Below are 17,193 nucleotides of genomic sequence, written 5' to 3'. Positions count from 1 at the left end.
GGGGGGGGGGGGGGGGCATACCAGCCTGAGAGATCCAAACTGCCATCTATGGTCGCTAACATTTGATCAGCAAGAAATTTACTAATGAATAGCACAAACCAACAAGCAATAGGACAGCTGTCCTGTCCTGTGACAATCATTAATTTTTCGATATGAACGGCAAATAATGTTTTTTTTCCTCACCACTGAAACAGTTGATGTAGTTCCGATGATGCGATAGAAAATTCAACGAATTCATGAAAAAAACAATTCAATCGGTCTTCCATAACAACTCGAAGTTGCTTATTCCCTTTTAGAGTTTATCGGCATCAACTTGGGGGCCTCTCAGTCACAAGTGTCTGTGTGTGTGCTGATTTATACGGTGAACGGTGATGCATTCGTGTTTTCGGTGCCTTTATGAAAGTTTCATGCAGGAAATATTTTGCACGACTACCTGAGGAGGAGAGACAAATTGAGGCGGGAGGGGCGGTCGTGGGGTCTTTGAAATGCTTGTTTTGGTTTTGCAAGGAGGGAAAATATTCAGAGCTGATAGATGAGAGTTGGTGTAGGAGTGACGAGGTGAAAGTGACATTCGCGTATCTGTCTTGAGTAAAAAAATTTTTGTGATTTAGGAGGGGGCTTCGCCCCCCCGCTCACTTCGCTCGCTAACACCAGGGGGGCTTAGCCCCCCTCAATCTTCTTGGGTATGTTTAGGTGTTCGTATTATACATATAGAAAAAAAAATGATGGAATGATTTACCTCTTTTGAAAAATTCAGATTTTTATTATTCACAAAAAACTCCAACGCCTTTTGCCGTGAGACTCTTTTTATTTTTTAAGGATTTGACTCCCCTATACGGAAAAATATATATTCGGAAAATTATATATTTTATATATGGAATTGGCCTGATTTATGTATAAAAGTTATATAAAATATGAATTTATATAGGCTTCATATTTATTTTATATAAATGTTATATATATTTTTATGTATTATATATGATAATAATAATATTATTATTATATATATTATATATTTTTATTATATATATTTTTTATATATTTTTCCATGAGAGCCCACATGACTTCAAATGAACCTGTGGAGATATGAACATATTGGAGAAATTGAGATAATAATTCATTCTCAATAGCATCATCAGGGCCACAATAAGGGTCAGAGTTAGGGATGTCTCCGAAATTTTCGAACCTCCTTATTTTTTTACTGTATTATATGCATTTTTGGTAGGATTTTTTGAGTGAAAAATTATTTATCTGATTTCACCATCGATATAGATGGATAATGGAAGATTTAATCAGTCCAACCTCCACCATTTGGAAATATTGAATTGAATATTCACTTGTTTGTAGATAATTGCATGAATCATAGATTTACGGTCATTTTTAGTAATTGTCTCATTGAAATAATTGATAACCGCCGAACTACGGCGAAAGACAAAGTCTAATTGGCGCCAGAATTCTTGTCATTTTAGTGACAATGGTGAAAATTTCTGTTTAAAAAAAATGAGTTTTTAGGTAATTTACGACACAAAAAACTTTTTCTTGTGTAAAACCCGTCAAGCTGAAGATTATGCTATGTATGACGTTTCATTTTGAAAAGTTTTTCATGTTCTTTGCATATCTCAAAGGGCGATTTGATAGCTTGAAAATACGGAGATATTGCGGTCAATTTTTAAGAAACAAAAATCACGAAGAAAAACTAGAAATTTAAAAAAAATCATAACTCCCTCAATTATCAATATTTTTCAATTTTGTTTCCAAAATTTTTGTCTAATAGCCATCTTTTCAGAAAGGAAGTGAGACGAAACTCCTCAGCAGAGATTTTTTTTGTCTAGACTGAGAGAAAAATTTGCTATACCGTTAGAAAATTGCTCTTGAAATTTCAAGGGAAAAAGCTTGAAATTTTTAACAACGACAAAGTTACATAAAATTTCTATAGAATTCTTCATTGACGAATCAGTTAATTTCTTGAATATGCAAGTAATTCTCGATTTTGAGGCCCATACAGTACTGAAAAACCTTGAACATTTTCAAAATTCAGGTAATAACTTCTCTGAATTTTCAATCTATTGAAAATTGAACATCATATACAATTCAATTTCCAATAGATATCCTCGTGGTGTCGTATTTCTTTTTTTCGTCATCTGAATTTAATATTAAAAATTGTAAGATTTATGTTGAAAATTGGGAACTTTACAATTTAACGGTAATCATGATAGATGGTGCCTATCATTGCTCATGATACACTTTTATAGAACGGTAGGATAATTTTCATCAAAAATTTTTCTCCGTGTGAGTTCATTTGCGACAAAATCATACTTGAGTACAAAAATATTTTTCATCACGCTGTGACGAAAAGTGAACTTTTCGGCACGCTCCGCGTGCCTAAAAGTCCAATTTCCGCCACATTGTGATGAAAAATATTGTTCGTAACTCGTGGAAAAATATTTTTCGTGAGAAGACCCGATAAACCGCGATTCTAACCTCACTTCGCTCGGTTTGATCGCGGTTTACGGGCCTTCTGACGAAAAATTGCATTCATCACACGGTCCAAAAGTATTTTCTGACGAATGTGATTATAGGCCTCGCCTTCGGCTCGGCCTACAAAGCCACTTTCGTCAGAAAATACTTTGTGGACCTTGTGATGAAAATAACTATTTTAGCTCGTGGGATTATATCACTCGCCTTCGGCTCGTGATATAAACCTCCCACTCGCCAAAAAACACTTTTTTTGCACTCGTTACGAACTATACTAATTTGTCACTGCTGCTACGTTCAGCCCGTGTCGAAAAGTGCCTTTTCGTTTACTAGTAAACGAAAAATGGCACAGTTCGGCACTCGCTGAACGTAACATCACTAACAAAAAATTATATTTCGTAACGAGTGCAAAAAAGTGTTTTTTGGCGAGTGGGAGGTTTATATCACGAGCTAAAAAACATTTTTTCACGAGTTACAAACAATATTTTTCATCACAATGTGGCGGAAATTGGACTTTTAGGCACGCGGAGCGTGCCGAAAAGTTCACTTTTCGTCACAGCGTGATGAAAAATATAGTTCGGATACACGTGCGACGGGGTGTTTTAACTCGTGTGATTGGCAGGCCTCGGGCCGCCAACTTCACACTCGTGGCCAGCCCGTCGCACTTGTATCGAAATATACTATTGAAGCAAGCTTGTCCCACGTAAATATGTTTTAGATATTAGAATTGCTTTTTCTCAGTGGCCTGATTTGACGTGGATCTGCTCAAATTGCAAATTTGAACACGGATCATATCGCAATTCACGATTGTCAATATATCGGGAAGATGCTCCAACCGGTCAGTGTCGTCTGCCGGGTAACTTCCGGTAAGCCACCGCGGTTTCTCGAGGTAATTTGTGAGCCAGTTCCAGTCTGGCCAGCGTAATCCGCGGTAACGTTATGTAGTGTAGGCACCACCGGTGTATACGTATCTACGCGTTGGACCAACAGTTCTCGGCACTATCCCCAGGACCCTCGCAGTCTTATATCGGGATTACGTGGCTTAGGTGCACGGACCGAAAGCCACGAGGTATCTCCACCATCCCGAAAATACTGTACACGTATGGGATTACCCCACTTTGAATCCACCCTACGGGCAAGTGTAATCTACGGTTGTTCTCAAGAAAGCGACGTTCATCGACTTTCGGAAAATTTTTAGAACTTTTTGGAAATTTTTTTCAACTGGCGAGAAAATTATTTAATGTTTCTTTAAAGCTCTTGAAACTTTGTTTTGATGGATAACATTTTTTATTGCCAACTTCATGGAGTTTTCAATTTTTTTTTTAATATTTAAAAATTTTTAATTAAAATTTTTTTCTGATTTTCTTTTTAGGTTTTCAAATTTGTTGAAATTTCAAATTTTTCAAAACGTTCGAAATTTTTAAATTTCTCAAATTTTCTATCTAAAAAAATGTTTCAATTTTCCAAATTTTTAAAATTGCAAAAGTTTGAAGGTTTTCAAAGTTTTGTAAGTTTTAAATATTTGAAAATGACAAAGTTTGCAAAAAATATTTGTAGCAATATTTCCCCAATCTTGAGAATTAACTAAAAATCCTATAATTTGTGCATGAAATTAAAAATGCTCGAATTACATTAACAAAATCGGCGAAATCCCAAGTTCCCAAAATATCTCAAGTTTCAAAAAATTGAATTTTTTCGCAAAACTCATTTTCACAATTCCCCAATATTTTTGAAAAATGCAATAAAATTGTCAAATCTTCTTTAAAACTTCAAAATTCCTGTTTTCCAAACACTTCTAGAAAAAAAAATTTTTTAATAAAAAAAAAATTCCATTAAAATAATTTCTAAAAAAATTTCAAAATGTTGATTCCGTGCATGAACCCGTCCTGTGGGATGCCACCTGGAACTCGTTCTCACCAAGTGCTTCCCTAATATTCAACTTTTTGTCATCAACTTTGTCACCCAACTGATGTCCCCCCCTCATTTGCCGTGAAATATTCAATTCGTCCCGCGGGAAGTGCCACTTGACGCGATTTTAAAACGATCACCACCGATTGAAATACGCGAGAAAGAATATAAAGACGGAAGAGTTGAGAAAGGTGGTGGAGTTAGTTATACCTAAGATAAAAAGATTGGTTGGCAAGGCGGCAAAAATAGGTATCCTCTTGAGACGGGCCTCTTATGGGGATTGGATGGGCACTTCATCTTTTCTTATCGTCGAGTTGTCGCTCTGCCGCGCGACACTCATTAATACTTTCATCGGGATAATGAATTAGAGTTGCTATGTAATTATTGTCTATTGCTGATTAATTACAGGGTTTCGTTATTTTTGCAGGTCACCGGCAGGAGCAGGATATTTACGTTAGGCTCATCGATTCATCTACTAAACAGGTAAGAATCCGCCACAGTTATCATATATTAAAGTAGGCCGGGATTATCCCTCAGAGAGGCAGTCAATTAAGCCTCGGATGCTGAGTTACTTTGCACTGAGAGGAGTCCGGCCTTTGGGAAAATTTTCAAAAGTGGCGTCTCTGTCGGGAATCCCTTGAAAATGACGCAGAGATGATCAAATTTCACTCTGTCAATCTCGAATTATTGACCATTGAATGCGGTCCGTCTCACTCCAATTCTGACTATCAAGGGATTTTCTCATTTGAATCAGAGGTGAAAGGGCTTATGGTTCGACTGTCGATCGACGTCCAAAGTGAGGAATTATTCCATTTCCATGGCAATAATTTGATGTTCATCCGAAGGGCTATAAATTTGAAATCAATTCGAGATCACGTGAAATTGTCAAATTTGTGTAGAGTCCTTCAAATAATTTTTATTATTCAGAAATTGGTTCTTTTTTGGGAATTATTAGAGAAGAGTGGGGCAAAATCGACTGTTTTTTATCGTCAATAACTCGAACGACATTCATGCCATTTTAAAGATTGAGAATCTCTTGAAAATGACGCAGAAACGTTCAAATTTCACTGTCGATCTCAATTTTCGTCGCATTAATTTGATGTTCATTCGAAGTTACGTGAAATCCACTTTATTTCTAAGTCATTGTGTCCCCCAATGATGGAGTTCTTACCCCCTCACTTCATTTCTTCCTCAATCTTTTCGTTCTCATACTTCACCAAAAATATTGCACTCAGACTCTCCCACATCATCGCCTTGTTGCCTGTGCAAGCGTTATCGTCAACAGAACAAGCACTTAATTTTCCGGGGGGTTGATTCCTACCCCTCGAATCACCCCAGGAGGCGGCAATGCGCGCGGCGACGCGGTCTCTCCACTCAACCCATCCTGCGTTATCACCGCCACGTGGCCGATTTCGTCCTCTCTTTAATCGTTCTCCCCCCCTGCCTTTCGCCTCGCAACCTCGTGGTGAGCCCACGAGAACCACGTGTTACCCTCTCGGTCAGACGGCGATCGAGACCGGTGATAACGAAGGAGGGGATCATAACCTTGGCAAACGTAAATATTGCCATCGAGATATCGAAATGGCTTCCTTTTGTGTCCTTCGAGGGTGACTACTCCGACAAAACCATTCTTCTACCCTTTCACACCTCGCGGGACACCAAATCGGGAAACCGAATTCCATTTAATCGATTGTTTATAATCATTCTCACTGCAAAAAGCAATACGACTGATGAGAATCATGTTTCAATTTAGCAGCTGTTAAATTTTCATATTACAATAACTGATTTGCTCATGTTCTAATTCCTATGCTCACTGAATAAGATTTTAATGATAATTACAATTCAATTCCTTCTAGAACACACTTTAGAGTGTGAATTTCTGGAATTCAATGTTTGTTGATACTCTGGTAAAAGTGCGTGCCCACATTGTTATCAATTTTTAGTTAGTTCACACGGTAATTCAATTAATCTGTTGTTCATCTCATCAATATGATTCAGTGCTTAGAATATTGTCATCTCGTGCTTTCAGCACCAAATTAAAAATTAAAACTTCATTTGGAAGATTGAGTCACAGCTTCTTTTTATTCATATCAGAAATTTTGTATTAAGAAATTTTGGATATTAATATTATTTGTTCAAAGTGAAAAAATCGATCATCATTTTCACTATATTGCATTCAGATTCTCCTACCCTTAACGTCAAAAATCTGAGATAATCTCATAATTCTAGCTATTAATTCTAATCAACTTTGTTCGAAGAAAACCTTAGTAAACGCAATATTAAGAAAGTAGAATTATTCTATTTTCCTCTGACCTAAATGATTTGGATAATTATGATTCGTTTATTCGTGTTTCATAGAATGGTATTCAATTCTCTTTTGTTTATCAGGCGGGCCTCATGAAAATTCGACGCAAGACGATTGTACTCATGAAAACCGCCTTACTTTCTCCGTTTGTTCGAGGTATTGCTCATGCTTTTTTTTACAAAGAATAGAATAGGTTTTATAATTTTTATTAATCCATCATCAAATATCAGTGATAGAAATCACTCATGACTATAGGGTTATTCTGATCAGTCTACGGTATCAGCAATAATTCGTTATAGATTTCTAAAAATCAGTGACATGTTTCTGGTATCAGGCACACATTCTTGAAAATCAAAAATTCTCTTTTCTCTGTGTCCGTCACTTTCTTAAATTATTTTGTATCGAATAGTCGACTGCGACGTTTTAGCAGATTAAATCATCTTGGCGAGTCGCTCGGTCGCGTCCTGAAGAGCGAGACAGGGGCGAAGGGGCGGGAGGGAGAATGGATGTTAGTTTTAGCTGATTAAATTACTAAACCGATGGTCCTTTGCGTAGGCAGAGACGATTCCCAATATCATTTGAATTTTCTTCATCAAGTCGATGTTGTCATTGATCCACTGCACGGAATGAGAAGGATTGTGAATTTTTGAATGTGGAATGAACGGATTTCTCAAAATCATGGTTTTTGTTCAATTTGAGACCGAATAGAAATCTATATTTGATATTTTTTACTTGTTTGCAGAATGTCGTTATTAAAAATTAATAAACTTGTTTATTTGTTTTAAAAGAAAGGATTTAATTGTATCAAATTAATTTTTATTAAGTTCAAAGAAAAAATGTATTCAATTCAAATGAAGAAATTTTCTTAATTTAAGAAAAATTTTCATTTATTATTAATGAAGAATTTATTTGGATCAAATAAATATTTATTAATAATGAAAAAACCATTGATTGAGTATGAACAGAACCTCAAATAACGAAAAATTCTTAAATGAAATAAATACTTTATTTCGTACTATTTAAATAAACTTATTTATTTGATTTAGAAAATGTCCTCGATTTTTCGTCTGGAAAATCTAATCAATCGGATCACTTAATTCATGTTAGATACGCGGAATAATAGCTACAGTCCATAAGAAAAAATCACAACCCTTGGATTGAAATTATATCAGTTAAATCATCGCCCAAAGCCTGAACTCTTGGTTATAAATCCGCGATAATTGGCTAGCTTTATGGTTAGCTTCACTCCTGAATCCAAATATTTCGCACCCTTTTCTCTGGCTGCTCCTGCAATCACCATTTTTCCTTCTCAATTTATAACTCGTCTACCTTATAATTCCCTCCAAGGTCAAGTCCATTGTAGAAACATCGTGCCTTGTACCCAGAAAAAAATCCTTATTGTGAGATTTCACAGATCTTAAATTAAGATTTCGAAAGGATCAAATAGAGATTTTCAAGTGTCAAGTTGAGACTTTGTTGCAAGTTTCCTATTGAGGTTTTCAAGTCTTGAATTGAAACTTTTAAAAATCTCAAGTTGATCGTGGAAAATATGGTACTAATTCTTATGCAAGCGACATTGAATGCGATTTAGGGGAAAAATGGTTAGGAAATTTCAAGTTTTTGGCAGAATTCGAGGAAATTCATGAATTTTCAGTGAAAGTGAGATGAAAATTTCACATCTTGATTGAATTTTTAGTGGAACATGAACATTTGGAAACAAAATTATATAAATTTTCAATTTTTCTCTGAATTTTTCTGATTTTTCTGAATTGTCACGACGCGTTATTTCATACCGGTATTTGTTCATTAAATTATATTTCGCTCCCCAATTACCTTTCGTACAGTAAAATTTGCCCCGATTTTCCATGTAATTTTTATCCAACCTTTCTCTCCGTGCGCGAAACACCAAATATTCCTCCAACATGTTTACAAAAACTTCCGGAGTACATCGAATCGCGCTATCTAAAAATCAGACCTCATATTCACCCCCCGCAATAAGTCTGAAATATGGGTGTTTGAACGTGGATCAAGGAAATAATAAGCCGAAGAGATAAGCTAATCCCCGACAGATAAGGAGAAATAAAAGAGACCCGATCCTGCAGAGGGGGGCGTCCCAGTGCTGATGGCAAGGGGAGCTACTGTTGTGTTTTGTTTGGCGGCATGTATCAAACTGGAAGAACTTTCTTCTCCCTCTGCCCTCCCCCATCTCAAAAACATTCCCAGGGGACTTTGGGAATCGATTCGCGATGGAAATCATTACTGGTGCCATTTGGATGACAATCTCGGGTATTGATCTTCACTTCGTCTCATAGTTCTTAGTAAAATGAATATTTTTTTCAAATCGTTCATTATCCGGAGGGGTAATTCTTGTATGAGATCAGTCAAAGTCGAATGAAATCAGTAAATTTCAGGGCGTTTCAGGTGATTTTCTCAGATCAGACGGTCTCAAGGATGAAAGGGTCAAACAGAGGATGAGCAAAATGACCCTGAAGGTCACATAACATAACACGTGAAAGGCAAAATTTGCAAATCACTTGAAATCCCTGAAAAAATCAACAGTTCAAAGAAAGCATTGTAATTACCCATTAGTTCCGTTGGTTTTAAAATAGTTTATTCGAATCAACTAAAGAAAATTATTCACTCGCAACCGAAATATATAAATAACGACCCTAACGGTCGAATTACTCTGCCCCCACAACTTATTCAACCCTTCAAATTCCCATTTTTCAAAAATTAAAGGACGAAAATTACATACAATCACTTGTAATCAGTGAAATAACATGGAATCATGGAATCAGCGAGTAATCAGAAGCGTCAAAGGGTTATAAGAGGCAAACGGGAGAGACGAGGAACACAAGCCTAAGGGTCAAATAACTTTGCCCGTCTCTTTCGTCTGACCCTCATAACCGTTTGACCCTTCCGATAATAATCCTCAAAAAATCGATAAAACGCAAAATGTGAAATCACTTGAAATCCTGAAATCACTTAACCCTAGACTGGTCACCATGCGAGGGAATTGCCGCAACACGTCGTTTTATTCACCTTGCCATCGACTGGTTGACCGGAAAAATTTGAGAAAAATTGAATTCGTCAATTGAAGTATCTGGAAAATTCTAGTATTATTTTTTCAATATTGTATCATTAATTCTGGGAGAAAAAAAATTATTTCCAACAGGTGAACAATTTTTTCCCGTGTTAAATGAAATTGCCTGTTGCGCGACGTTGCTGGGAACTCGCTAAACGCGCCCGGGAAGTGTAGAGTGGATTCGGCAACGCTGGAGCATAAATAACACGGCGGCACTCTCCCGCGAAGGTGACTAAAGTCGCATTTTCTCGTCAGGTGACCAGACTAGGGTTAAAACATTCTCACGTAATGGAACGAAATGAACTATTTGGCTCCTTAATTCCGCAAAAATTCTCGAAATAATATTCGTAATAACGATTTGCCAATACACGAAAACCGGTTGTCGATGAATTCCTTCTAGCCATCACCCAGCGTCATAAGTCGACAGATTGGCATTCAACTCTCGAACTAAAACTTTATCACGAGTAATATATCTTTTCCCTTATTTCTTGCAGTTTTAAAACCCGACGTACGCGATGTGCAATCGCGTACGTCGGGTCCTAATGAGACTCGGCCGGCCGGTTCGAGTCACTTCGTTATTAGTCCACAGTAAGTAATTCCCGTGGGAATTGGGTGGCAGTGGGGACTCAAGTGTACCTTCTGGGACTTGAGATATGTAAGAAGGGAAGTGGCATCGGAGGAGGGCCCCCGTGGGGCCGTTGCTGACTGGTCGCACCCTCAGGACGCGTCTCGACGTCGTCTTCGCCGTCGTTGCCTGACCTCGCGCCACATTTCCCCTCCCCTCTCGGATGGGATAAGAGAGCCCACCAGTGAGCCCCTGGTGGCACTCCTTGGAGACTCACCAGCCAACATAACCCGCATGGCGATATCCATCGGGGGAACATCAATCGGGAATTGCTGTGTACGAGGAAAAGCGAGGGCTCGTACTGGGAAAGCAATGAACATGAAATCAATGCCACGAAAATAAAATAATTCCTCATTTTAAACGTCGATCGACAGTCGAAATCAAACATAAGCCCTTTCACTTCTGATTTAAATGAGAAAATCTCTCGATAGTCAGAATTGAAGTTAGACTCTTGAAGTACGCACCAGGAACATATAAAAACTCTACTTTTGCTTACTGGGATTTTCAAGAGTTTCCCAATTTTTAGAATAGGATGAAGGGTGTTCGAGTGATTGACGATAAAAAACCGCCGATTTTGCTCCACTCTCCTCTAATAATTCACGAAAAACAATCGATTTTTGAATAATAAAAACTACGTGAATGACTCTACACAAATTCAATTATTTCACGTGATTTCGAATTGATTTCAGATGGATAGCCCTCCGAATGAACATTAAATTAATGCCATGAAAATGGAATAATTACTCACTTTGGACGTCGATCGACAGTCGAACCATAAGCCCTTTCATCTCTTATTCGAATGAGAAAATCCCTCGATAGCCAGAATTGGAGTGATCCTCCTGAGGTCCACACCAGGAACATAAAAATTCTACTTTTGCTCACTAGGATTTTCAAGAGTTTCCCAATTTTTAGAATAGGGTGAAGGGTGTTCGAGTGATTGACGATAAAAAACCGCCGATTTTGCTCCACTCTCCTCTAATAATTCACGAAAAACAATCGATTTTTGAATAATAAAAACTACGTGAATGACTCTACACAAATTCAATTATTTCACGTGATTTCGAATTGATTTCAGATGGATAGCCCTCCGAATGAACATTAAATTAATGCCATGAAAATGGAATAATTACTCACTTTGGACGTCGATCGACAGTCGAACCATAAGCCCTTTCATCTCTTATTCGAATGAGAAAATCCCTCGATAGTCAGAATTGGAGTGAGACGGACCGCCTTCAATGGTCAGTAATTCGAGATTGACAGCGTGAACTTTGATCATCTCTGCGTCATTTTAAAGGGATTCCCGATCTTTAGAATGGGACGAAGGTCATTCGAGTTGTACTCGGGTGTAAAGTTGGTGCTAGAAGGGTCTGGACTGATATTCTTTGACCATCTGATGTTGTTTCAAATGTCTGCGCCCTTGAATTGAGCACAATTTTCGAAACACTAATTCAAACGCAAAAGCATCTGATTCCAGAGCGTCAGCATTCAAAATTAATACTCATCATGGCCTGTAAATGCGTCTCTGATTTCAATGTCTACAGAACATTGGATGAAAAGAATAAATTCTCAAATTGATTCCCGATGCTGTTGGAATAGAGGTGAACGAGTTTATTCCAAAGAGGGCGAGACTTAATGGTGCTCTTCCAGATTTACAAGAATGCAAACAATCGATTTTAAGGCGAAATCTTTCATTCGAGGACACGGTTTTGGAACAGAAACTTCACTCTTGAAAATTTTCCCAAAGGCCGGATTCCTCTCAGTGCAAAGTAACCCAGCATCAGGTGCTTAATTGACCGCCTCTTTTGAGGATAATCCATCGGCAAGTCATTTCAGCAGAATTCAAAACGTCGGGTGAACGTCTTTTATTCGCATCATAAACATTTTCCCTTCATTACGGGCATTCCCACGAAGATGTTTTACGACAACATTTTTTCCCCCACAAGAGCTTCATTATCGCTCTTAATGGGATGTAAAAAAGGAAAAATAAGGAAAGTCGAATGGTTCCGGGAAAGCGCGTAAGAGCAGAAGTAATTACTTGAAATTGTTCGTGCGGTGCCGCGGAGGGATGGTGTATAAACAAAACAGACGGCCTGTCGACGTAATAGACGCTTGGACAAACAGAATCGCATGTTCATGGGTATAAAGTGCGATATGTAGGACTGTCAGGTTCACAGGGCTCGTGCTCTTTTCCCACCTACGTATTTGACTAGTCATTACTGTGCAAGTTTTTTTTTACAATTCCTATCTCCGCAATTTGCGCGTATTATATTCGTACGATTGCTGCAAACTGCTCGGTAAATAATGTAAAAATGTTTTTATAAAGGGGGTATGTGGTTCAAACTGTCGGGCGGTAAACAAAATGCATTCGGAGTAATTCTTTCGGGGGACGTAAACAGACGGTTATTTCGGACAGTTGAATTGAGACATTAAGACATTTTTAAAAGGGGCCATTAAGAGACATTTTTGAGTTTGACATCTTAAATTAGGACGTCTTTAAGGATGTCTAACCTTTCAAGTAGACAACTCAGCTGAAAATAAAAATAAAATTGACTAAATAAATCATTCACGTTACAAATTATTTTTCTCATCAATTTAGAAGTGTTATGGCGTACTTTTGCGGTCTCAACAACAATAATTAAAGAAAGTGTTCATAAATAATGGGGGACTTGTGACTGCGGTGGTAACAGTCGAATTTTGATCCGGCAACGTCGCACGCTTCGGCTAGTAGTGGGGTTGCAACAGTGAGATGAATGTTGTGTGTGTTATACGTGGCCATACGCTTCCAGCACTGAATTATCGTCACCGACTTTACCGACCTCGATCAGCTGTTGTGCGGTGTTGTCGCGTTGCTCGACTCGTAATGACGGTCAAATTTTTTTTAGAGGAATTCGAAACTCAATCGAAGATATCACGCCTATATGGCCCGGTCCCCTACGTGTTCTCGCCGGCGATAGATTCTCCATAGTCTAAAGTAAATGGCTTGTGGTTTTTTTTCAATAGCTTGAGTTTCTAATCCATGCAACATCTCGATCAAAGTTCACACGGTCACGTTTCTTCCCTAAGCGTAATGTTACAAGAAGTGATTTTCAGAAATTAATTTCTTACTAGATGCCCTGATAGAAGGATTAAAAATATTACTGACGTGTGGCTCCAATATGAACCTGGCGTATGATATAATATAAAAATTATGGGGAGCATTTTAAGTGTTTTCGGGCAAACAAACAATAAAAAAATTTGGTTTTGCACTAATTATTCGTTTTCAGATCTATATAATCGACCTTCAACGTACGAAAAATCTCACTCCAATAACCCACAGCTTTCAAAACTCCTAGTAGTCTCCCCTTAAAGCGTATGGGGAAAAAAAGCAGAATATGTTGAGCAGCGAAAAATGTAAGAATGAAAGAAAAAAAAACTATGCCATGAGGAGTATCGAGGGAACAAGTCCCCGAAAGTTTATTTACGGCGTGTTGACCATCTTCAAATTTTGTAGGGGGTGAGTTTGTCGACAAGAAGATTTAGGTCTGAATCAAGGTTTTGTGGAAATTTATCAATGAGACGAGATATGAATTGTCTGATGTATTCGATAATCAGGATATCGCGGAGGTGTTAGATTGGGGTGCTGCGATATTCGTTATCGCAGATCGCACATCCAAATGTTCTGAATAAAGTCTCAAATTAATCCTCCAATTTTCCCAAACAATTTCGTAAACTTAATCAACCATTCAACGAAAATGTCCCGGCAAAAAAAAATCCACCGTTTACGTTAATTATTTGGAGTACGTAAACGAGTCTCGCCTGACTTTTTATCATAACCCCCCGTCAAATGACTGAATCACACGAAAGCGCTCGATACAGCCGTAACCTTCAGCCACATGAATCCTCATCTTCCTCTATTTTGTCCGACGCGCATCGCTTTTCAGAGGGTTGCTTTTACCCGCTTTTACCGCCCTTCGTGTTACCTCTGATTTACTTATCGTCAGGGAGAGGTGAACCTCCTCGTTCGTTTACTCGTCAATTCAGTTATTTCGTTTTTCATAAATATTTCATGCACCCCGGTTTGTGTGCCGGCTTAATAGAAATTCAATTTTTGCGGATTGAATTGAGGCGATGGGTTTAGGAGGGCTCGAATGAATATAAATATGCGAATGTTTGCCGGATAATTCGAGCAAATAGTTGTAAACGTTTCGATTACACTTTTATGAGTTCACGTTTGTCGGACAGAGTACGAAAAACAGAAGCCCGAGTTGTGCGAGGTTCAACTCGACTGGTAGCAGAGGCAAGATCAAAGGAGCCAGTCTCAATCTTTTTCCGAACCCTCCCCGGTAATCCAATGGCTTCCCTCCACAACCCACCACCCAGTATAAATACATGAATACAAGTCCGGCACAATGTGTTGTCATTAAATAAAAATCAATCAGGAGGCTGTGAAGGAGGCTTAACGGATTTGCTTGCAACGCCCAGGGCTTAGCCGATGCCAGTGGGGTTGCTTCCCTCTGTCTACGCACTCTCGCGACTGTCCAAGCATGCACTGGGATGCAACCAAATTGCTTGTTTAGATGTGTCAGTTTGTCGTGTTCAATAGACAGTGATTAATTTTCATTTTTCTGATTTCAGGCAATAATGTACGAGGGACAGGACAAAAACCCGGAGATGTGCCGGGTTTTGCTGACCCACGAAGTCATGTGCAGGTGAGTCTGGTGAAGTATGTCGAGAGAAAGTTGGGAGACAATTACCAAATGAGGGTGATTTGTGCAGAAATTGGGATTTACTAATAGTAGACCCAGACGAATGATGTAGTCGTCCTTTAAAAAAAGCATGGGCAATATCTCGAACGCATGGAGAAAGTAAGGCGGTTTTCATGAGTGCAATCGTCTTGCGTCGAATTTTCATGAAACCCGCCTGACAAACAAAAGAGAATTAAATACCATTCTATGAAACACGAATAAACGAATCATAATTGTTCAAATCATTTAGGTGAGAGGAAAATAGAATAATTCTACTTTCTTAGTATTGCGTTTACTGAGGTTTTCTTCGAACGAAGTTGATTAGAATTAATAGCTAGAATTATGAGACTATCTCACATTTTTTACGTTAAGGATAGGAGAATCTGAATGCAATATAGTGAAAATGATGATCGATTTTTTCACGTTGAACAAATAATATTAACCCTAGTCTGGTCACCTGACGGGAAAATGCGACTTTAGTCACCTTCGCGGGAGAGTGCCGCCGTGTTATTTAGGCTCCAGCGTTGCCGAATCCACTCTACACTTCCCGGGCGCGTTTAGCGAGTTCCCAGCAACGTCGCGCAACAGGCAATTTCATTTAACACGGGAAAAAATTGTTCACCTGTAGGAAATAATTTTTTTTCTCCCAGAATTAAGGATACAATATTGAAAAAAAAATACTAGAATTTTCCAGATACTTCAATTGACGAATTCAATTTTTCTCAAATTTTTCCGGTCGACCAGTCGATGGCAAGGTGAATAAAACGACGTGTTGCGGCAATTCCCTCGCATGGTGACCAGTTTAGGGTTAATATCCAAATACAAAATTTCTGATATGAATAAAGAGAAGCTGTGACTCAATATTCCAAATGAAGCTTTAATTTTTAATTTGGTGCTGATAACACGAGACGACAATATTCTAAGCACGGAATTAGATTAATGAGATGGACAACAGATTAATTGAATTACCGTGTGAACTAACTAAAAATTGATAACAGTGTGGGCACGCACTTTTACCAGAGTATTAACAAACATTGAATTTCTGAAATCCACACTCTAAAGTGTGTTCTAGAAGGAATTCAATTGTAATTATGATTAAAATCTTATTCAGTGAGCATAGGAATCAGAACATGAGCAAATCATGTATTGTATGATTCTCATGAATTGAGTTTCTGTTAATATTAAATCAATGTTTTTTCCCACTATTAATAATCTTTATTTGGTCTAAATAAATTCTTAATCGATGACAAACAAAGATTTTTCTTATATTGAGGAAATTTTTTTAGTTGAATTCAATACATTTTTTCGTGGAGATAGATAAAAATTTATTTGATACTGATAATTTATTATCGCTCCGGGATTGAAACTGACTCAAAAAATTGTACGAGAAAAATGCAATAATTATTAGAAAATATCTATGAAATATAATTTCGAATTTTTTGAAAAATTTTAAAAATAAGATAACTCGATTTGAAATGAATAAATTCCCTATTTGAAATTACAAAATTGTTTATTTGAAATAATTTAATCCTTTTCTATTAAACAACTGAACAAGTTCATTTATTTCCAACAATGACATTCTTGAAATAATTACAAAATTCCAAGCAAAGATTTTTATTTTCTTCAAATGAACCATTTTTCTGGGTAACTTATCCGCAAAAAATATTTTTCATTGAATTAAAACTTCGCTCCTCAATGACCTTTCGTATACTAAAATTTGCCGTGATTTTCTGGATAATTTTTATAATTCTTTAAACAGGTGATTTCCGTTCAAAATTCTCCTCCCCCCTCCCCCACCCCCCAATCGTCGCGTGCCAGTATAGATTCATTCTCGAGTCCACCCCAGCGGGTAGTAAACCATAAACATAACGAGCCTTGTATGCATCAATGTATGGGTACATACACCGTAGCTGACTCACTTTGGCCCTATGGGACTTCTGCTTAGCCCCTAGTTGCAGAATCCCTTGGGCAATTCCGCAGGGGCTACGTGGTTTTCAGTCTCTGCTTCAAAAACTTTTGACGTTCTTTCACTCTCCTCATACCCCTCTCAAACTGGGCCGATCCACCCCCT

At 37.9% G+C, this 17,193-nt stretch overlaps 1 protein-coding gene across 1 annotated transcript in view; it reads left to right on the top strand.

Moving 5' to 3' along the window:
* Positions 1–17,193, top strand: part of LOC107048418 (transcription factor collier) — a 116,702-nt gene that overhangs the window by 23,247 nt on the left and 76,262 nt on the right. Inside the window, exons 4-5 of the mRNA XM_015271576.1 lie at positions 4,811–4,866; positions 15,013–15,086. Coding sequence (XP_015127062.1) covers positions 4,811–4,866; positions 15,013–15,086 — 130 coding nt within the window. The remainder of the gene's footprint in view (positions 1–4,810; positions 4,867–15,012; positions 15,087–17,193) is intronic.

This window comes from Diachasma alloeum, unplaced genomic scaffold, assembly GCF_001412515.2.
Source record: "Diachasma alloeum isolate Michigan unplaced genomic scaffold, Dall2.0 Dall_scaffold_00192, whole genome shotgun sequence".
Taxonomy (NCBI): domain Eukaryota; kingdom Metazoa; phylum Arthropoda; class Insecta; order Hymenoptera; family Braconidae; genus Diachasma; species Diachasma alloeum.
The sequence above is the reverse complement of the archived record's forward strand: the minus strand, read 5'-3'. Positions and strand labels throughout refer to the sequence as shown.